The sequence below is a fragment of the Ovis aries genome, chromosome X, assembly GCF_016772045.2.
Source record: "Ovis aries strain OAR_USU_Benz2616 breed Rambouillet chromosome X, ARS-UI_Ramb_v3.0, whole genome shotgun sequence".
Classification (NCBI taxonomy): domain Eukaryota; kingdom Metazoa; phylum Chordata; class Mammalia; order Artiodactyla; family Bovidae; genus Ovis; species Ovis aries.
Window position 1 is genome coordinate 80048629 of NC_056080.1, and position 16642 is coordinate 80065270.

The following is a 16642-nucleotide window of genomic DNA, read 5'->3' on the forward strand; positions in this document are numbered from 1 at the left end:
CTCTTAACCCAGGAAAAGGTGGTTAGGCCCAGGACAGATGTTAACTCTAGGGCTAACTGTACGACCCCACCTCCAGGGCTGTGTCTGGTGAGGTTCTACAGCAGCCTGAAGCCAACATTAGACAACAAGCCCTTTTCCATCATCCAGGGTGTGAGCTTTTCAGTGCTCCACATATAGGTGGGGGGACTTCAGAACCTACTGCCTGGGGTCAAGGCATGTACCTCACTGGCCCTACTGTCAACTGGCCAGCTTGTCGGTCTTCTGAAATGACAGCAACCCTTGGGGCATCCAGTTCCCCACCCACCATGAATCCAGATGCAAAGACAGATGGACAGGAAATAGCATTTATTGGTGAGCATGATTAAGGAGGGGACAGCGCTGATGCTCATGAGTGCAGGGCCCGCCATTTGTCCAGGGGACCACGATTAGGGATGTATTTGACCCCACAGCCATCTGGGATGAGTCGCTTTTCTGCCACCATGTTCTCAAATTCATCCGCGTTGAATTTGGTAAATCCCCACTTCTTAGAGATGTGGATCTAGAGAGAGACAGAAACAACTGAGTCACGGGCCCTGAGGCCAGGAGTAGAGAAAGGGGAGACCAAGCTCCTTACCTTCTGGCGGCCAGGGAACTTGAACTTGGCCCGGCGGAGGGCTTCAATCACATGTTCCTTGTTCTGCAGCTTGGTGCGGATGGACATTATGACCTGGCCAATGTGGACCCTGGCCACTGTGCCCTGAGGCTTTCCAAAGGCACCGCGCATACCTGTCTGGAGTCTAGATTGGGAAACAGCAGGCCAGTCATGAATGCCCACTAGGAAGAGTTGTCTCCAAGGTCCCTTAGGGCAGCCTGTACAGGCAACAGGTTGCATACACTACCAAGGAGCCTGCTATTTGCAGCCATTGCACACTGGGCCCCCATGGGGAAAAGAGCACAGTCGGCTTAATTGGCTGCAAAGAAAAGAGAACCAAAAAACAGACTAGCTAGAGTCCCTGCAAGGTGCCATTGGGCTCATCTGAAAGACCTATGACCACCCCAGCAACCTGCTTGCTTGCAGGTTATGTCATCAGGTGCAAAGAGAAGCTATTCCCACATGAGCAACTTGTTGCCCAGAGCGATGATGCCTTTTGAGCTTCTTTCTGGGACTCTGGATTGTTTAGTGTCCATTGAGGTCCACTTACTAGCCCTTTGGCCTGGCTTTGCTGGGGGTTAATCTCTGTGGGGCCACTTCTCTGCCCTGGTCGATGAAAATCATCAAGCCCAAAGTAGAGGTCTCAGGATCCAGCTCACCTATCAGCTCCAGCGCAAGACAACATCTTGTTGATGCGGATGACATGGAAGGGGTGGAGCCGCACTCGGATGTGAAAACCATCTTTGCCACAGCTTTTCACCATGTACTTGTTGGCACAAATACGGGCAGCCTCCAGGGCTACGGGAAGACAAAATGCCACAGAAGCATTTACCATGGCTCTCTGTCTTGGTGGGATGAGTTTAGCAAAGAGGCTAATGATTGGGCACTTGTGATTAATAAGCTGGTCATTTCAGTGCAGTGACTTCCAGGTTTGCCTGGGGGTGCACACACAAGGAACCGGGCAGCATTGACAAGGAAGCCTGCCTCACCTTCAGAGGAAAGCTGCTCATACTCATCTGACACCATGTGGCCACAGAGTGGGAACTCATCCACTTTGGCCTTCTTACGACCCAAGTCGAAGATGCGAATCTTAGCATCTGGGGAAAAAAAGACAACCTTGCTGAGTGTGGGAGTTCCATAAGCAACTAGGTCATTGGGCCCAAAACAGTTTGGGAGCTTTGCCCCTACTTACCAGGGACACCTCGGCAGAAGCGGGACTTTGGGTACGGCTTGTTCTTACAATACCGGTAACTGCAAGGAAGACAACCCAGGTTAGCAAGGGTTCATAAAGGAGCTCTACAACATGCACGTTCAAAACCTGACACATGTTAATCTCCCAGCTTGGTCTCCTTTACCGGAAATGGGCGCTAAAGCAAGATGTGGCCAAAACTCAAGTCACCTATAACAGGGGATTAAAAAATAAAATACCATCCTCAACCCTGTTGTTTTAAACGCTCACATTCTGAAACACACTTTCTCGGTTTAAATATAAAATAGCACAGTTCAAGCCATCCACCTAAATGGACCTTGGAGCACGTGGCATTAAGTTCGCCTCCAAGCCATGTGAAGGGCTCCCGGCGCCCCCTGCAGGGCCGAGGCAGCTGAAACCACTTTTCTGGGACTGCCCCTGGCATCCGAGGCGCCCACATCGCACGTCGCCTGGAAATAAGACGGGAATGGTACACAGAGGCCTCGAGAGGAAACTAAACTAGCGAATTTTCAAGTCCAGAGAGCGGGATGCAAGGTAGACATCGCTTGTACCCCTACACTGGGGCCCTCGTATGCAAAATTGGGTCAATCCACCTCTACAACAAAATAGAAGACCTCAAGTGACCTGGAATGTCTCAAGGAATATGCAGAGTCCGTCCCCAGGACAGAAAAGCCGCACCAGGGAGACCCCACCCCACTGTTGCTTTTAACGGTTAAATGGCCCTCCCTCTCGCTTCCCAGCAGTGAAAAAGCATGGAGTAGCACTCACCACCGGGCGGGGCGGCGGCCCATGGCGACACCAGGATCTTCAGTGGCTACAATGAAACAAAGTCGGAAAAGAAGTCGAACACAGGTATTAAACTAGGAGACAGAAATGGCAAGGACAGCCATAACCAGAGGCCGCGACTACTTACCGTGCCAAAGGGAAAGAGGCGCTCCCACGCCTGCGCAGGTCTTATATAGGCAGCCTATCTTCACGCGTAGGAACCATAGAGTCCAGGCGAGGGCGCGTAGACGCTCTATCAGACTTCCGGACCATAGATGTAGCGATGCTCTGCGCCTGCGTGCGGTGGGAGCTGAGCACATGCGCAGACCGAGAAGGCGGTTAGGCTCCCAACTGCGGGCGCCCAGCTGGCGAATGGGGTTTCGCCACATCGGCGCGAGAACCCAGCTTCCGGCTGGCCATCTTGGGCGTAGAGCTCTTGCCCGAGGCTTTGCCGTAACTGTGAAAGACATTATGTTCCTAGAGTTGAAAGTACCCTCAAGTTCACGGCGGCCGCGCGCATGTTGCCAGGCATCGCAGAGCCTGGGACAAGCCTCTGCCTTCCCCGGCGCCCTGGAGCCGGGAAGAGATGCGCCCGGCTGGAGGCTCAGCCTGCATTCCTTTGTCGACCAGGAGGCCGAGGGGGAAGCCCGCCCCTGCCCCCGCGCCCCCCCAAGTGAAGAGTGTTGAACCCACTTGTCCGCGAGCAGTACCCAAGTCCCACTTCTCTGAAAACCCAGGGCGGGGGCGAGGGAGGGATCCAGTGCCGACCCCAGGTGGTCTGTGCCTTCCTGCGAGAAAGGCCAAGGAAAAGCCGCCACCAAGATCCAGAGCTCAGGAAACCCCACCTGAGCACCGTTAGGCCTACCCTGTCCCTTGCAAGAAATGAGACGTTGTTCTCCGCAGGGTGCCTTGGAGAAGGGGAAAGGAAGCTGGTGATCCCCCTCAGATGGCAAAGGAACACTGTCAGTCCTGGGCTGCACCCCAGTCCTGGCCTCTGAGAGCTGCCTTGATCGGTACTCCTGGGAGCTTCCACACTCCCAAGGCCCAGAATCTGGTACTCACCGCCCCCCGCCCCCACCCCCCGGCTCCAAAACACACACACCCCTGATGCAGTTCTTTCTGTTCCCTGCCCACTGAATTCCAGCACCTCCTGAGTGTGCCCTTGAAATGTTTACAGATAAACCACGGATCCTTACCCCACCAACCCAAGGATAGTATTCAGAGAAGTGTGCAAAGCTAATGCTCCTACCACCAGGGATCTAAACGTCCGCCAGAGGTGCCCAGCCTTCTAGAGGTGAGGACCGCAGGAAAGTAAGGAAGTCTTGAAGGCGTCCCCATGTCGCTTGACAGATGTGACGCATCTCTTCTCCAGGACAACCTGTCACTTTAGTGCATGGGTCCTCAAGGAAGGCGTGGGAAGATTTGCTGTGTGCACTTCCAGCTGTGGCACGGGGTCTTTCTCAAGGAACATGATCTCTCATTCCATCCAGCGGCCTTACCTCTGGAAATGGGGTGAGATATGACTATCCGTGGGGGCAGCTCAACTCAGGTTTTTGGCTCCGAGAACTAGAACATTTAGGGTTGTACAGTATACATCAGGCAGAGCTGGATCAGCTGTTGATACTGTTCACTTACTCATGTCTGAATCTTTGCAAACCCATGGGATGCAGCATGCCAGGCTCCTCTGTCCTCCACTGTCTTTGAGAGTTTGCTCAAACTCATGTTCACTGAATCAGTGATGCTATCCATCTATCTCATTCGCTGTCACCCACTTCTGCCCTCGGTTTTTCCAACATCAGGGTCTTTTCTAATGAGTTGGCTCTTCCCATCAGGAAAAACGATTGGAGCTTCGGTTTCAGCATCACTCCTTCCAGTTAATATTCAGGAGTGATTTCGTTTAGGATTGACTGGTTGGGTCTCCTTGGAGTCCAAGGAACGCTCAAGAGTCTTCTCCAGCACAGTTCAAAAGCATCAATTGTTCGGTGCTCAGCCTTCTTTATGGTCCACTCTCACATCCATACATGACTACTGGAAAAACCATAGCTTTGACAATATGGACTTTTGTCCCAAAGTGATGTCTCTGCTTTTTAATATGCTGTCTAGGTTTGTCATAGCTTCCTTTCCAAGGAGCAAATGTCTCTTAATTTCATGGCTGCAGTCACCATCTGCAGTGATTTAGAGCCCACGAAAATAAAGTCTGTCACTATTTCCAATGTATTCCATCTATTTGCCATGAAGTGATGGAACTGAATGCCATTAATTTTGCTTTTTGAATGATGAGTTTTAAGCCAGATTTTTCACTCACTTCTTTCACATTCATGAAGAGGCTCTTTAGTTCCTCTTGGCTTTCTGACATAAGGGTGGTATCATCTGCATATATGAAATTATTGATATTTCTCCCGGCAATCATGATTCCAGTTTGTGCTTCACCAGCTGGGCATTTCACATGAAGTACTCTGCATAGACGTTAAATAAGCAGGGTGACAATATACAGCCTTGATGTACTCCTTTCCCAATTTGGAAGCAGTCTGTTTTTCCATGTCTGCTTCTAAGGCAGGTAAGGTGATCTGGTATTCCCATCTCTTTAACAATTTTCTACAATTTGTTGTGATCCACACAAATGGTTTAGCATAGGCAATAAAGCTGAAGTAGATGTTTTTCTGGAATTCTCTTGCTTTTTCGATGATCCAACGGATGTTCACAATTTGATCTCTGGTTCCTCTGCCTTTTCTAAATCCAGCTTGAACATCTGGAAGTTTTCAGTTCACGTGCTGTTGAAGCCTAGCTTGGAGAATTTTGAGCATTACTTTGCTAGTGTGTGAGATGAATGAAATTGTGCAGTAGGTTGAACATTCTTTGGCATTGCCTTTCTTTGGCATTGGAATGAAAACTGACCTTTTGTAGTGCTATGGCCACTGCTAAGTTTTCCACATTTGCTGACATATTGAATGCAACACTTTCACAGCATCATCTTTTAGGACTTGAAATAGCTTAGCTGGAATTCCATCACCTCCACTAGCTTTGTTCATAGTGATACTTCCCAAGGTCCACTTCACTTTGCACTCCAGGATGTCTGGCTCTAGGTGAGTGATTGCATCATCCGTGCTTATCTGAGTCATTAAGACCTGTTTTGTATAGTTATTCTATGTATTCCTGCCACCACTTCTTAACCTCTTCTGCTTCTGTCAGGCCAATACCGCCTCTGTCCTTTATTGTGCCCACATTTGCATGAATGTTCCCTTGGTATCTCTGATTTTCTTGAAGAGATCTCTAGTCTTTCCTGTTCTATTGTTTTCCTCTGTTTCTTTGCATTGATCACTGAGGAAGGCTTTCTTATCTCTCCTTGCTGTTCTTTGGAACTCTGCATTCAGATGGGTTTATCTTTCCTTTTCTCCTTTGCCTTTTGTTTCTTTTTTTTTTTTCTCAGCTATTTGTAAGGCCTCCTCAGACAACCATTTTGCCTTTTTGCATTTCTTTTTCTTGGGGATGGTCTTGATCACCACCTCCTGGACAATGTCCCAAACCTCTGTCCATAGTTCTTCAGGCACTCTATCAGATCTAATCCTTTGAATCTGTTTGTCACTTCCACTGTATAATTGTAGGATTTTATTTTGGTCATACCTGAATGGTCTAGTGGTTTTCCATACTTTCTTTAAGTCTGAATTTTGCAAAAAGGAGTTCATGATCTGAGCCACAGTCAGCTCGGGTCTTGTTTCTGCTAACTGTATAGAGTTTCTCTATCTTTGGCTGCAAAGAATACAATCAATATGATTTCCGTTTTGACCATCTGATGATATCCATGTGTAGAATTGTCTCTTGTGTTGTTGGAAGATGGTGTTTGCTATGACCAGTGTGTTCTCTTGGAAAAAATATATACTCAGTCTGATTTCAGTATTGACCATCTGGAGCAGGGTGCCCAACTATTTCTTCCCTAGAGGCACTGTGGTCTTTCAGAGTCCTGCTCCAATGGCTGTGTCAGTGCCTCACAGAAAAGAGCTGATTTCTCTCTCCCTAAGCTTTTGGATATGTACAAAATGAAGCAGGGCAAGGGCTAACAGAGTTTTGCCAAGAGAACACTGGTCATAGCAAAAACCCTCTTGCAACAACACCAGAGATGACTATACCCATGGATATCAACAGATGTCAATAACGAAATCGGGTTTATTATATCCTTTATAGCCAAAGATAGAGAAGCTCTATACAGTCAGCAGAAACAAGACCGGGTGCTGACTGTGGCTCAGATCTGAACTCCTTATTGCCAAATTCAGACTTAAATTGAAGAAAGTAGGGAAAACCACTAGACCATTCAGGTATGACCTAAATCAAACCCTTTATGATTATACAGTACAAGTGACAAATAGATTCAAGGGGTTAGACCTGATAGAGTGCCTGAAGAACTATGGACAGAGGTTCAGGATATTGTACAGTAGGCGGTGATTGAGACCATCCCCAAGAAAAAGAAATGCACAAAGGCAAAATGTGTGTCTGAGGAGGCCTTACAAATAGTTGTGAAAAGAACAGAAGTGAAAGGCAAAGGAGAAAAGGAAAGATAAACCCATCTGAATGCAGAGTTTGAAAAAATAGCAAGGAGAGATAAGAAAGCCTTCCTCAGTATCACTGCAAGGAAACAGAGGAAAGCAATAGGATGGGAAAGACTAGAGATCTCTTCAAGAAAATCAGAGATACCAAGGGAACATTTCGTGCAAAGGTGGGCGCAATAAAGGACAGAGGCGGTATGGACCTAACAGAAGCAGAAGACATTAAGAAGAGGTGGTATGAATACACAGAAGAACCATACAAAAAAGATCTTAATGATCCAGATAAGCATGATGATGCGATCACTCACCTAGAGCCAGACATCCTGGAGTGCAAAGTGAAGTGGGCCTTAGGAAGCATCACTATGAACAAAGTTAGGGGGGCTGATGGAATTCCAGCTGAGCTATTTCAAATTCTAAAAGATGATGCTGTGAAAGTGCTGTAAATGATGCTGCATTCAATATGCCAGCAAATGTGGAAAACTCAGCAGGGCTGCAGCACTGCAAAAGGTCAGTTTTCATTCCAATGCCAAAGAAAGGCAATGCCAAAGAATGTTCAACCTACTGCACAATGTCGTTCATCTCACACACTAGCAAAGTAATGCTCAAAATTCTCCAAGCTAGGCTTCAACAGCACGTGAACTGAAAACTTCCAGATGTTCAAGCTGGATTTAGAAAAGGCAGAGGAACCAGAGATCAAATTGCTAACATCCACTGGATCATTGTAAAAGCAAGAGAATTCCAGAAAAACATCTACTTCTGCTTTGTTGCCTACACTAAAGCCTTTGACTGTGTGGATCACAACAAATTGTGAAAATTTTTCAAAGAGATGGGGATACCAGACCACATTACCTGCCTCATGAGAAATCTGTATGCAGTTCAAGAAGCAACAGTTAAAACCAGACATGGAACAATGAACTGGTTCCAAATTGGAAAAGGATTATATTGTCAATATCCAGCATCAATGCTGTATATTTTCACCCTGATTATTTAATTTATATGGAGACGACATCAAGCGAAATGCCAGGCTGGATGAAGCAGAAGCTGGAATCAAGATTGCTGGGAGAAATATCAGTAACTTCAGATATGCAAATGACACCACCCTTATGGCAGAAGGCGAAGAGGAACTGAAAAACCTCTTGTTGAAAGTGAAAAAGCTGGTTAAAACTCAACATTCAAAAAGCAACCATCATGGCATCTAGTCCCAAGACTTTATGGCAAACAGATGGGGAAACAATGGAAACAGTGACAGAATTTATTTTGGAAGGCTCCAAAATCACTACAGATTGTGACTGCAGCCATGAAATTCAAAGATGATTGCACCTTGGAAGAAAAGCTATAACAAACCTAGACAACATATTATAAAGCAGAGACGCTACTTTGCCAAGAGACGCTACTTTGCCAACAAAGGTCCATCTAGTCAAAGCTATGGTTTTTGCAGTAATCATGTATGGATGTCAGATTTGGTCCATAAAGAAGTCTGAGCACTGAACAATTAATGCTTTTGAACTGTGGTGTTGGAGAAGGCTCTTGAGAGTCCCTTGGACTGCAAGGAGATCCAAGCAGCCCATTCTAAAGGAAATCAGTCCTGAATATTCATTGGAAGGACTGATGCTGAAGATGAAGCTCTAGTACTTTGGCCACCTGATACAAATAACTGACTCATTAGAAAAGACCCTGGTGCTCAGAAAGATTGAAGGTGGGAGGAGAAGGGGACAACAGGGGATGAGATGATGGCATAACCAACTCGATGGATATGAGCTTGAGCAAGCTCTTGGTGTTGGTGATGGACAGGGAAGCCTGGCGTGCTGCAGTCCATGGGGTCGCAAAGAGTCGGACACAACTGGGTGACTGGACTGAACTGTACTGAAGCCTTTGTATTCTTTCCTCCTGTCAGGGCTTTTCTGGCATCAAAACCTATGAAATGCAGGTCAGCAGTAGGTCCAAGTATCAGTCAGCCACCCATGTGAAGTGCGTGCTAGACTACACAGCAGCTACATGTCCTAATACTGATGCTTTCAATCAGAACCTTCTAGTAAATAGACCTCTATCAGTTAATCCACTTCATCGAATGGCCCAGATCACCTACTGAGTTGAACTCCCTGAGAAGCTCCTACCACAAATGTCCAAATAAAGTTAAGCTGGTAGATAGCAGTGAAGTCTGGAAAATATTTATTGATGTATGAGCTATTTCCTGAAGTGTCAGACTTTGTGCCTGTCCCCTCAATCATGTGGTAATTGGACCCCACTTATGGGTCTCATGGCAACAGGATGTGGTGGCAGAGGGTCTGGAAGACAGTCGGTGTCCCCTTGCAAGGCATCGGCACCAGGTGAGGTAATGGCACAGTCCTCAAAGGACAGAACACCAGCCTCCCAGACATGACTGGGCAAGCTACTTCCATCAGCAAGGGAGGCTCTGGGGGACTGGGGGCTTGCCAGTTGTCAGCTTCCACCGAGGGCAGCCAGATATCCCGAGTCTTGGTTTCAAGATCCCACTCGTTCACACAGCACCCTGCCTTTCATCTAGGAAATGCAGAGAGGCTAGGAATTCAAGCGACCTGGGCATTCTGCAACTGACATGGTGGAATGCTGTGTTTGATTTCCAGCCCTGTCAGCCCTGCAGGCACGGGAATTAACAGGCTGCCATGGAAGAGCTGTGGCTGTCATCCTGTGACTTGAGCCGAGAGGTTAAGGCAGGTGTCCTTGTCAGTTTCCTCCCAGGGACACTGTAGTCACTGCACAGCCCAGCCTTGGTTCCCGGCATTCCCTCCATGACAGTTCAGGGTAGCAGCCACTCTGGCTCCTTGGGCACTTGCTGCCCTTGGCTCTTCACCCCAGTCGAGCACGGGGGCAGCATGGTGACTGCTGAGACTCCCACAGGTCATGAGAACCTCAAGCATAGGTGGTCACTCAGGGATGGCTCGGAGGGCTGAAGGCACGCAGCGAGTACAGGAATCAGCTGCCGCCCCAGACCCAGGGCAAGAAGGGAAGGGGTTGACGTCATCGGAAGCCCGGAAGCCAGGATGAGGGGCCACGAAGACTGGGCCATCTCTCCTCAAGGTCACTGCCTTGTCATCTTCCAAGTCATCTACATGTCGTTTGATTCATCAGCTGAGATTTTTATTTCAAAGACTGTGGTTTTGTTTCTAATGTCTAAGTTATTTTTTAGTTTTAAATTCTGCTTAGACTTTTAGAATTTGTCTTATCTTTTTTATTCCTTCTTGTGTATCTACTTTTTTAAGTTTATTTTTAATTGGAGGATAATTGCTTTACAATACTGCGATGGTTTCTGTTGTACATCAACATGGATCAGCCATAGGTATACATATGTCCCCCTCCCTCTTGAACTTCCCTCCCACCTCCCACCGTGTGTGTCTCTTTTGGTGTGTCTCGGAGGCTAGTGAAGATTTGGGGAGTTGCAGTAGCCTTCTATCACAGGAATGCAGATGACTGGTAAATATCTATGAGAACCGCTCTCTGATCTCATGAGAATTTCAAAGTCCCCCTGATTAGGCACAAGAGTACAGGTGTTTCTCTTTCTCACCTCCTTCCTTTATGGACTGATCCAAGGCCCGGGGATATTCACTGGGACTCACCTCTGATGCCTTCAGGACAAGCTGATGTGTAATATGATGCCCCAGGAACCTCCTTGGGAGCCAGATGGAAAGTGTAGCCTGCAAAAGGGCTTCCCTGAGCGCACAGTTGGTAAAGAATCCACCTGGAATGCAGGAGACCTCGGTTTGATTCCTGGGTCGGGAAGATCCTCTGGAGAAGGGATAGGCTACCCACTCCAGTATTCTTGGGCTTCCCTGGTGGATCAGCTGGTAAAGAATCCCACCTGCAATGCAGGAGAGCTGGGTTCGATCCCCGGGTTGGGAATATCTCTTGGTGAAAGAAAAGGCTAACCACACCAGTATTCTGGCCCGGATAATTCCATGGACGGTATAGTCCATGGGGTCGCAAAGAGTTGGACACGACTGAATGACTTTCACTTCACTTTACAGCCTGCAAAAGGAGGTCAGGCTTAGAGGCCAATGTCCCTATCCACCCCTCCCTCCTGCTAGCCAGAGATTCAGAACAAGCTGCTCAAGCCTTCCGTGTCCTCATTTGCTCATCTGGAGAAGGGGGTGACTTGCTACCGACTTCCTAGGGCCGCCGCGAGGCTTGGATGGGTGAATCCAGGCCGGTAACAGACACTCCCAGCCCTTACAGAAAATTATATCATCTGGCCTCTGACAGTAACGCCCTGGGGAGGTAACAAAGCCACTCCTCTCTCTGAGGGACCTGCCAGCGTTCCATGAGGATGGGTGGTGTCTTAAACGTGAGATTGCAAACCAGTCTTCAGCTGGCCCTCTGGGAGTCTTGAGTGGGAAGCCAGAGGTGAGGCATCCCTTCTGGGAGCATTCCCTCTGCCAGGAGCCCAGCAGTACAACCACAGTGCCGGGGATCGGCAGGGGTGGGGGAACCTCCCTCAGCCAGTGGTTTGCTAAAGCCCCACTGTCTGTGGCAGCAGGATGGAAGTCCCTGCTTGTAGAGGACGGGGACCGGTCTTTTGCTCACTCAGACACATGCTGGGATGGACCCAGTTCCTTTTACAGCCTTGTGCTTCCTTCTTACGGTGCAGGTGACCTTCAAGAGCAATGGTTTTAGGTGGATTCTCGGTTCTTATTTGTGCTTTCCCCATGGATTTCGCTTGCTCACTGGCGGGCCACCTATGCATTTAAATAATATAAAACACTTCATGTACAGGTTTCCTTGTCTTTTCCCCAACTGACCTGGCATCCCAGGAGGGCAGGGGCACTGGCCCCAGTCCTGGCCTACCTAGCCTGAGATCATAAGACACCTCCTTACACACACACACACACACACACACACACACACACACACACACACACACACAGTAGTGGGGCAAGCAGGACAGCAAGAATCAGCCAGCCTGGGTCCACAAAGCATCGGGTGTGGGAACTTGGAAATTCTGCCCTGAGTCACATGACTCTCCTCACTTGAGGCAGGGCAATTTTGTGCCCAAGATTCACAACCCAGAAATCATCAATCCAGAGTTTAATAATAATTTGGTCACATAAAATTGTGTAACTTCTTGACAGCCAAAACCAGCTGGCCTAGTCTTTTGAGATAAGAGACAGGAATCCCACCATGCTTCCACTGCAGGGGCCGGGCTTGGTTCAATTCTTGGTATAGGAACTAAGATCTGGCATGCCATGCTATGCAGCCAAAAAAGGAGAGAGATCCCTTTCTTCCGCAGCCCCTAAGGTGCTTGGTCCTTCTGAGAAGCCAAGGCCGTTTTGGGGTGAGGCCCTCACTTCATCTCACAACTAGCACTGAGCCAGCAGCCGCACCGAGCACTCACCCGCACTGTGGCTTCTGTCTCGGAGCTTCCTTGCACCTACTCAGCCCTCATTCTGCCCAGTGAGGTGACGGTCACAGAGGATAAGATCAGTGCCCTCGTTAAAACAGCCAGTGTAAATGTTGACCCTTTCTGGCCAGGCTTGTTTGTAAAGGCTTTGGCCAGTGTCAGCATCGGCAGCTTCATCTGCCATGTGGGGGCTGGTGGACCTGTCCCAACAACTGGTGCTGCACCACCATAAGGTCCTGCCCCCTCCACCACTGCTGCCCCAGCTGAGAAGAAGAAAGAAAGAAAAAAGAATCTGAAGACTCTGATGATGACATGAGCTTTGCTCTTTTTGACTAAACCTCTGTAGTAACTTCCCTGGTGGCTCAGATGGTAAAGTGTCTGCCTACAACGTGGGAGACCCAGGTTCGATCCCTGGGTCAGGAAGATCCCCTGGAGAAGGAAATGGCAACCTTCTCCAGTACTCTTGCCTGGGAAATCCCATGGATGGAGGATCCTGGTAGGCTACAGCTCATGGAGTCACAAAAAATCAGACACGACTGAGCAACTTCACTCACTTTAGTAACACATTCAAGAAGAAACTGAGCTCTTTAGAGAGAGACTGAGAGAAAATCTCTGCAACATATGGAGCACAGGGCTAACAGCCCTGCTATATGCCAATCAGGGTCTTTTGGGGAGGCAACTGCTTAGTATCAATAAACATGGTAAATGCCCATAGGTTTTGACCTGGTAGTTCCACTTAAAGGTAATATCTATCCTGAGGGAGATTTTCAAATCTTCAGAGGTGCTAACAAACAAACAAGAAGAACAGAAAAAGTTATACTACATCAGTTGGGGATTTGTTATGTAAACTATTGTACATGTGTTCTGTTCAGTACCTTGTGGCCAGAGATGACATGAGCTAGACTTTTGTGTAGTGACAAGGAAGACTTTTGCAGATATATTATTGCAGTTAAAATCACACTGAATATACAGGGTGTGTGTTTTTTTTAACCTGAGTGAGGAACTATGTAGGTGATCCCATAGAAGAATATAGTTAGAGGTGAGAAACAGAATTGTTAACAGTCTTGCCTAAAACAATGTTTTGTAAAAATCTTCAATTATGTGCTTTAAAAATATCCACGGTGGTAAGGTAAAATGGTCCAGCCACAGTGGAATGCAAATTGGCAGTTTCTTCTAAGGCTAATCGACCACTTCCTTAGGACACAGCACTTGCACTGCTGGGCATTCATGCCAATGAAATGGAAAATTCTGACCACAGGAAAGCCTGGATACAAATGTTCAAAGCAGATTTTTTCTAGAAACCTAAAAGTGGAAACAGGCAACAGTGGGTGAAGGCTTGAACAACTGTGGCTGACCCACACCAAGGAAGAAGGCTAGCAATACACAGGGAGAACTGACTGCTGAAACCAATTGAGATGGATGGATCTCAAGGGCAGTGTGTGATTAAAAAAAAGCACACCCCGTTATCAAATTGCACGGTTTCATTAATGTACTGACGTGTGTGTGTGTGTGTGTGTGGGGGGGGGGGGCAAGGTATGCAGCATCCTAGCTACCCATCCAGGAATCGAACCCAAGCCATTGGCAGCGGGAGTGTGGTGTCTTAAACACTGGCGCGCGCACACACACACACACACACACACACACACACACACACACACACACACACGCCTGAGCAGCTTTCCGATGGTACCAATGCCACTTCCTGGTGAGGGCCCACTGGCTACGCAACACGCTGATGCTGGCGCAACAACGGGAGGGGCATTTCCCTGTAACTTCCCGTGAACTTAACTCCTTCAGAATACAAGCTCACACCAAAGGCACACAGCAGGGCTTGGCGTGTACACTCGCGTGACTGCACGGAAAGTCTGAATCTCTCAGCAGGGAGGTCGACCAGCCCACAGGACGCCCGCCTAGGGACTGAGGAAAGAGAGCCCGAAGGCCGAGCGGAGGGCGGAGCTCACGCGATCGGCCTGCTCTGACTGGGCCATAGAGGTGCCCGTCACAAAGCGGGACGGGCTTGCTCGGAGCTACGGGGCGGGTCTTCCCAGGAGCCTAGCATGGTCATTGGCGAATCAAGCCAGAAGAGGAGGGCAGGAAGGCGAGGCGCCATGTCTTCCGGTGGGCGGGCTGAGGCGGGGAGCCAGAGATGACCGCCGCGGGGGCGGTCAGCGCGGGGCTCGAAGCGCGGAGATGGCCCCTCTGCTCCGTGTCCCCACCCTCCATCTCGGTACTCGGCCGCCCGCCCTCTGGGTCCTGGGCGGGGCCAGAGCCCCGCAGTTCCCTGGGTTGTGCGCCCTCTCTTGCGGGGAAGGCGAAGAGACTCTTCCCCCGAGCCTAGGGACCTGGAGACCCTGGGGATTCCGTCGGGGCCCGCTCTCGGCAGGACTCCCCCTGATGTACTGAGGGCGTCTGGCCCTCGAGATGGCCCAGGACAGTGTATTGGGGGCGCCCAGTGACCGGGGGAGCAGGGAGGGTGGGCGGCAACCCCGCCAAGATGCCAAAGGGCAGGGTCAGAGGGTCTCCGCTCGGCCCCGCCCTCCAGTCCTGGCCTCTGAGGGCGGCCTTGCCCAGCGCTCCTGATGCCTTCCACCCTCGCAGGGTCTAGAATCTGGCCGCCTCCAGCCGCCCCCACCCCTTGCCCGGCGCACCGTGTTCCACCGCCCGTGAGTGTGACTGGGATGATTCTCTGTGAAGCCCGGATCCGGTCCCCTTCCCCCCGCCCCACACGGAGTAACAAGGGAGAGATGGGCAGAGCTGAGCCCAGTGCCCAGAAACGTGGAGTCGGCCAGGGGTGCCATGCTTCTGGAGGTGGGGAGGGCCCGAAATAACAGTCTTCCCCCTGTCACTCGACAAGTGTGGCCCGCTGGGAGGGAATCTTGCCCAAGCACTCCTGTTCTCCAGGACCACCTATGGTTGCAGCCCTCAGTGCCATGGACAGAGGAGCCTGGTGGACTACAGTCCATGGGATTGCGAAGAGTCGGACACGACTGAAGTACCTTAGCACACACGCAAGGGGGTTGTCTGCCCAGGAACTGCCCTGACAGTTGTCTGGTCTGCAGGTGTGGTCAGCCTTCTCTCGCTGGTGGGAAGCCACTGCCTTTCCTGCCACACGTTCCTCACCAAGAGGATCTCCCAGCTCCTGGGTGATGCTGTCCAGACCTCCTCAACACCCAGCGCCACCACCCACTTCTTTGGCCAGTCTTTGCCGAGGCTGGTCTGTCTTTGGCTCCAGGATGGCCCGCCATCCAGTTGGAGCCACAGATGAAAAGCAATGCCAGTGTCCAGCTGCCCCATGTGCCCAGAACCAGCAGCTCTGGAACCCCAGCCCCCGAGTACATTCTTGCAGTGGGATCATTTCGGGGGTGGGGTGGGGGGGTGGCGCTTTGATTGGCATTTACCAAGGCCCTCTCTTGCACCCTTTTCCTTTGAGTTGTTAGTCTTTTCTTATTGACTGGTTCAAGTTCTCTATACATTAATGATATGAGCCCTGAGTCACATCTTGGTAATATTTTTTGCCCCACTTTGTCACTTGTCTCTTGACTTGGTGGTTTGGGGTTTGTGTTTGACTAGGCAGACGATCTTAGCGTTTGTGTCATCAGACTTTCCAGGCTCTTCCTAATGGTTTCTGGGGTTTCTTGTCGGTTTATTTTCTTCCAGTTGACTTAGGGTGATCTTGTCCATTTAAAGTCATCGTGTATAAATTACCCATTGCTGAATAACAAGGGGCTACCCAGGTGACGCTAGCAGTAAAAACCTGCCTGTCAACATAGGAGACATAAGAGACATGGGTTGGGAAGATGCCCTGGAGAAGCCAATGGCAACACACACTAGTACTCTTGCCTGGAGAATCCCATGGACAGAGGAGCCTGGAGGGCTACAGTCCATGGGGTTGCAAAGAGTTGGACAGGACTGAAGTGATTTAGCACGCAAGCATGCATAGCAAATTAGCCCAAATGGCGTGTAGTCCCTTAAAACAACCAGCACTTGTGATCTCCCAGGTGTCTGAAGGACAGGATTCTAGAAGGCCTGGCTGGGGCTTCTGGCCTGGGGTCCATCACAGGCTGCAGTCAAGGCTTCTCCGGGGCCAGAGCCCTCTGGTCTGCCTGGGGTGTCGGAGCGGGAGGGGG

General features: G+C 49.7%; 1 protein-coding gene, 1 non-coding gene and 1 pseudogene across 2 annotated transcripts; 1 reads left to right on the forward strand and 2 right to left on the reverse strand.

The window, feature by feature from the left end:
- Positions 1-329: 329 nt before the first annotated feature.
- Positions 330-2772, reverse strand: RPL10 (ribosomal protein L10; the record flags this gene model as incomplete). The annotated part of the gene is given in 7 exon segments (NM_001112820.1): positions 330-538; positions 614-776; positions 1291-1429; positions 1621-1728; positions 1824-1882; positions 2610-2655; positions 2755-2772. Coding segments are annotated over 6 exon segments (645 nt in total). The 3' UTR covers positions 330-385.
- LOC114111815 (small nucleolar RNA SNORA70) lies at positions 822-956 on the reverse strand. The gene has a single exon (XR_003587556.1). It is a non-coding gene; the product is annotated as a small nucleolar RNA SNORA70 (small nucleolar RNA).
- A 117-nt stretch (positions 2773-2889) lies between the features above and the next one.
- LOC105605698 (large ribosomal subunit protein P1-like) lies at positions 2890-12894 on the forward strand (annotated as a pseudogene).
- The last annotated feature ends 3748 nt before the right edge of the window (positions 12895-16642 follow it).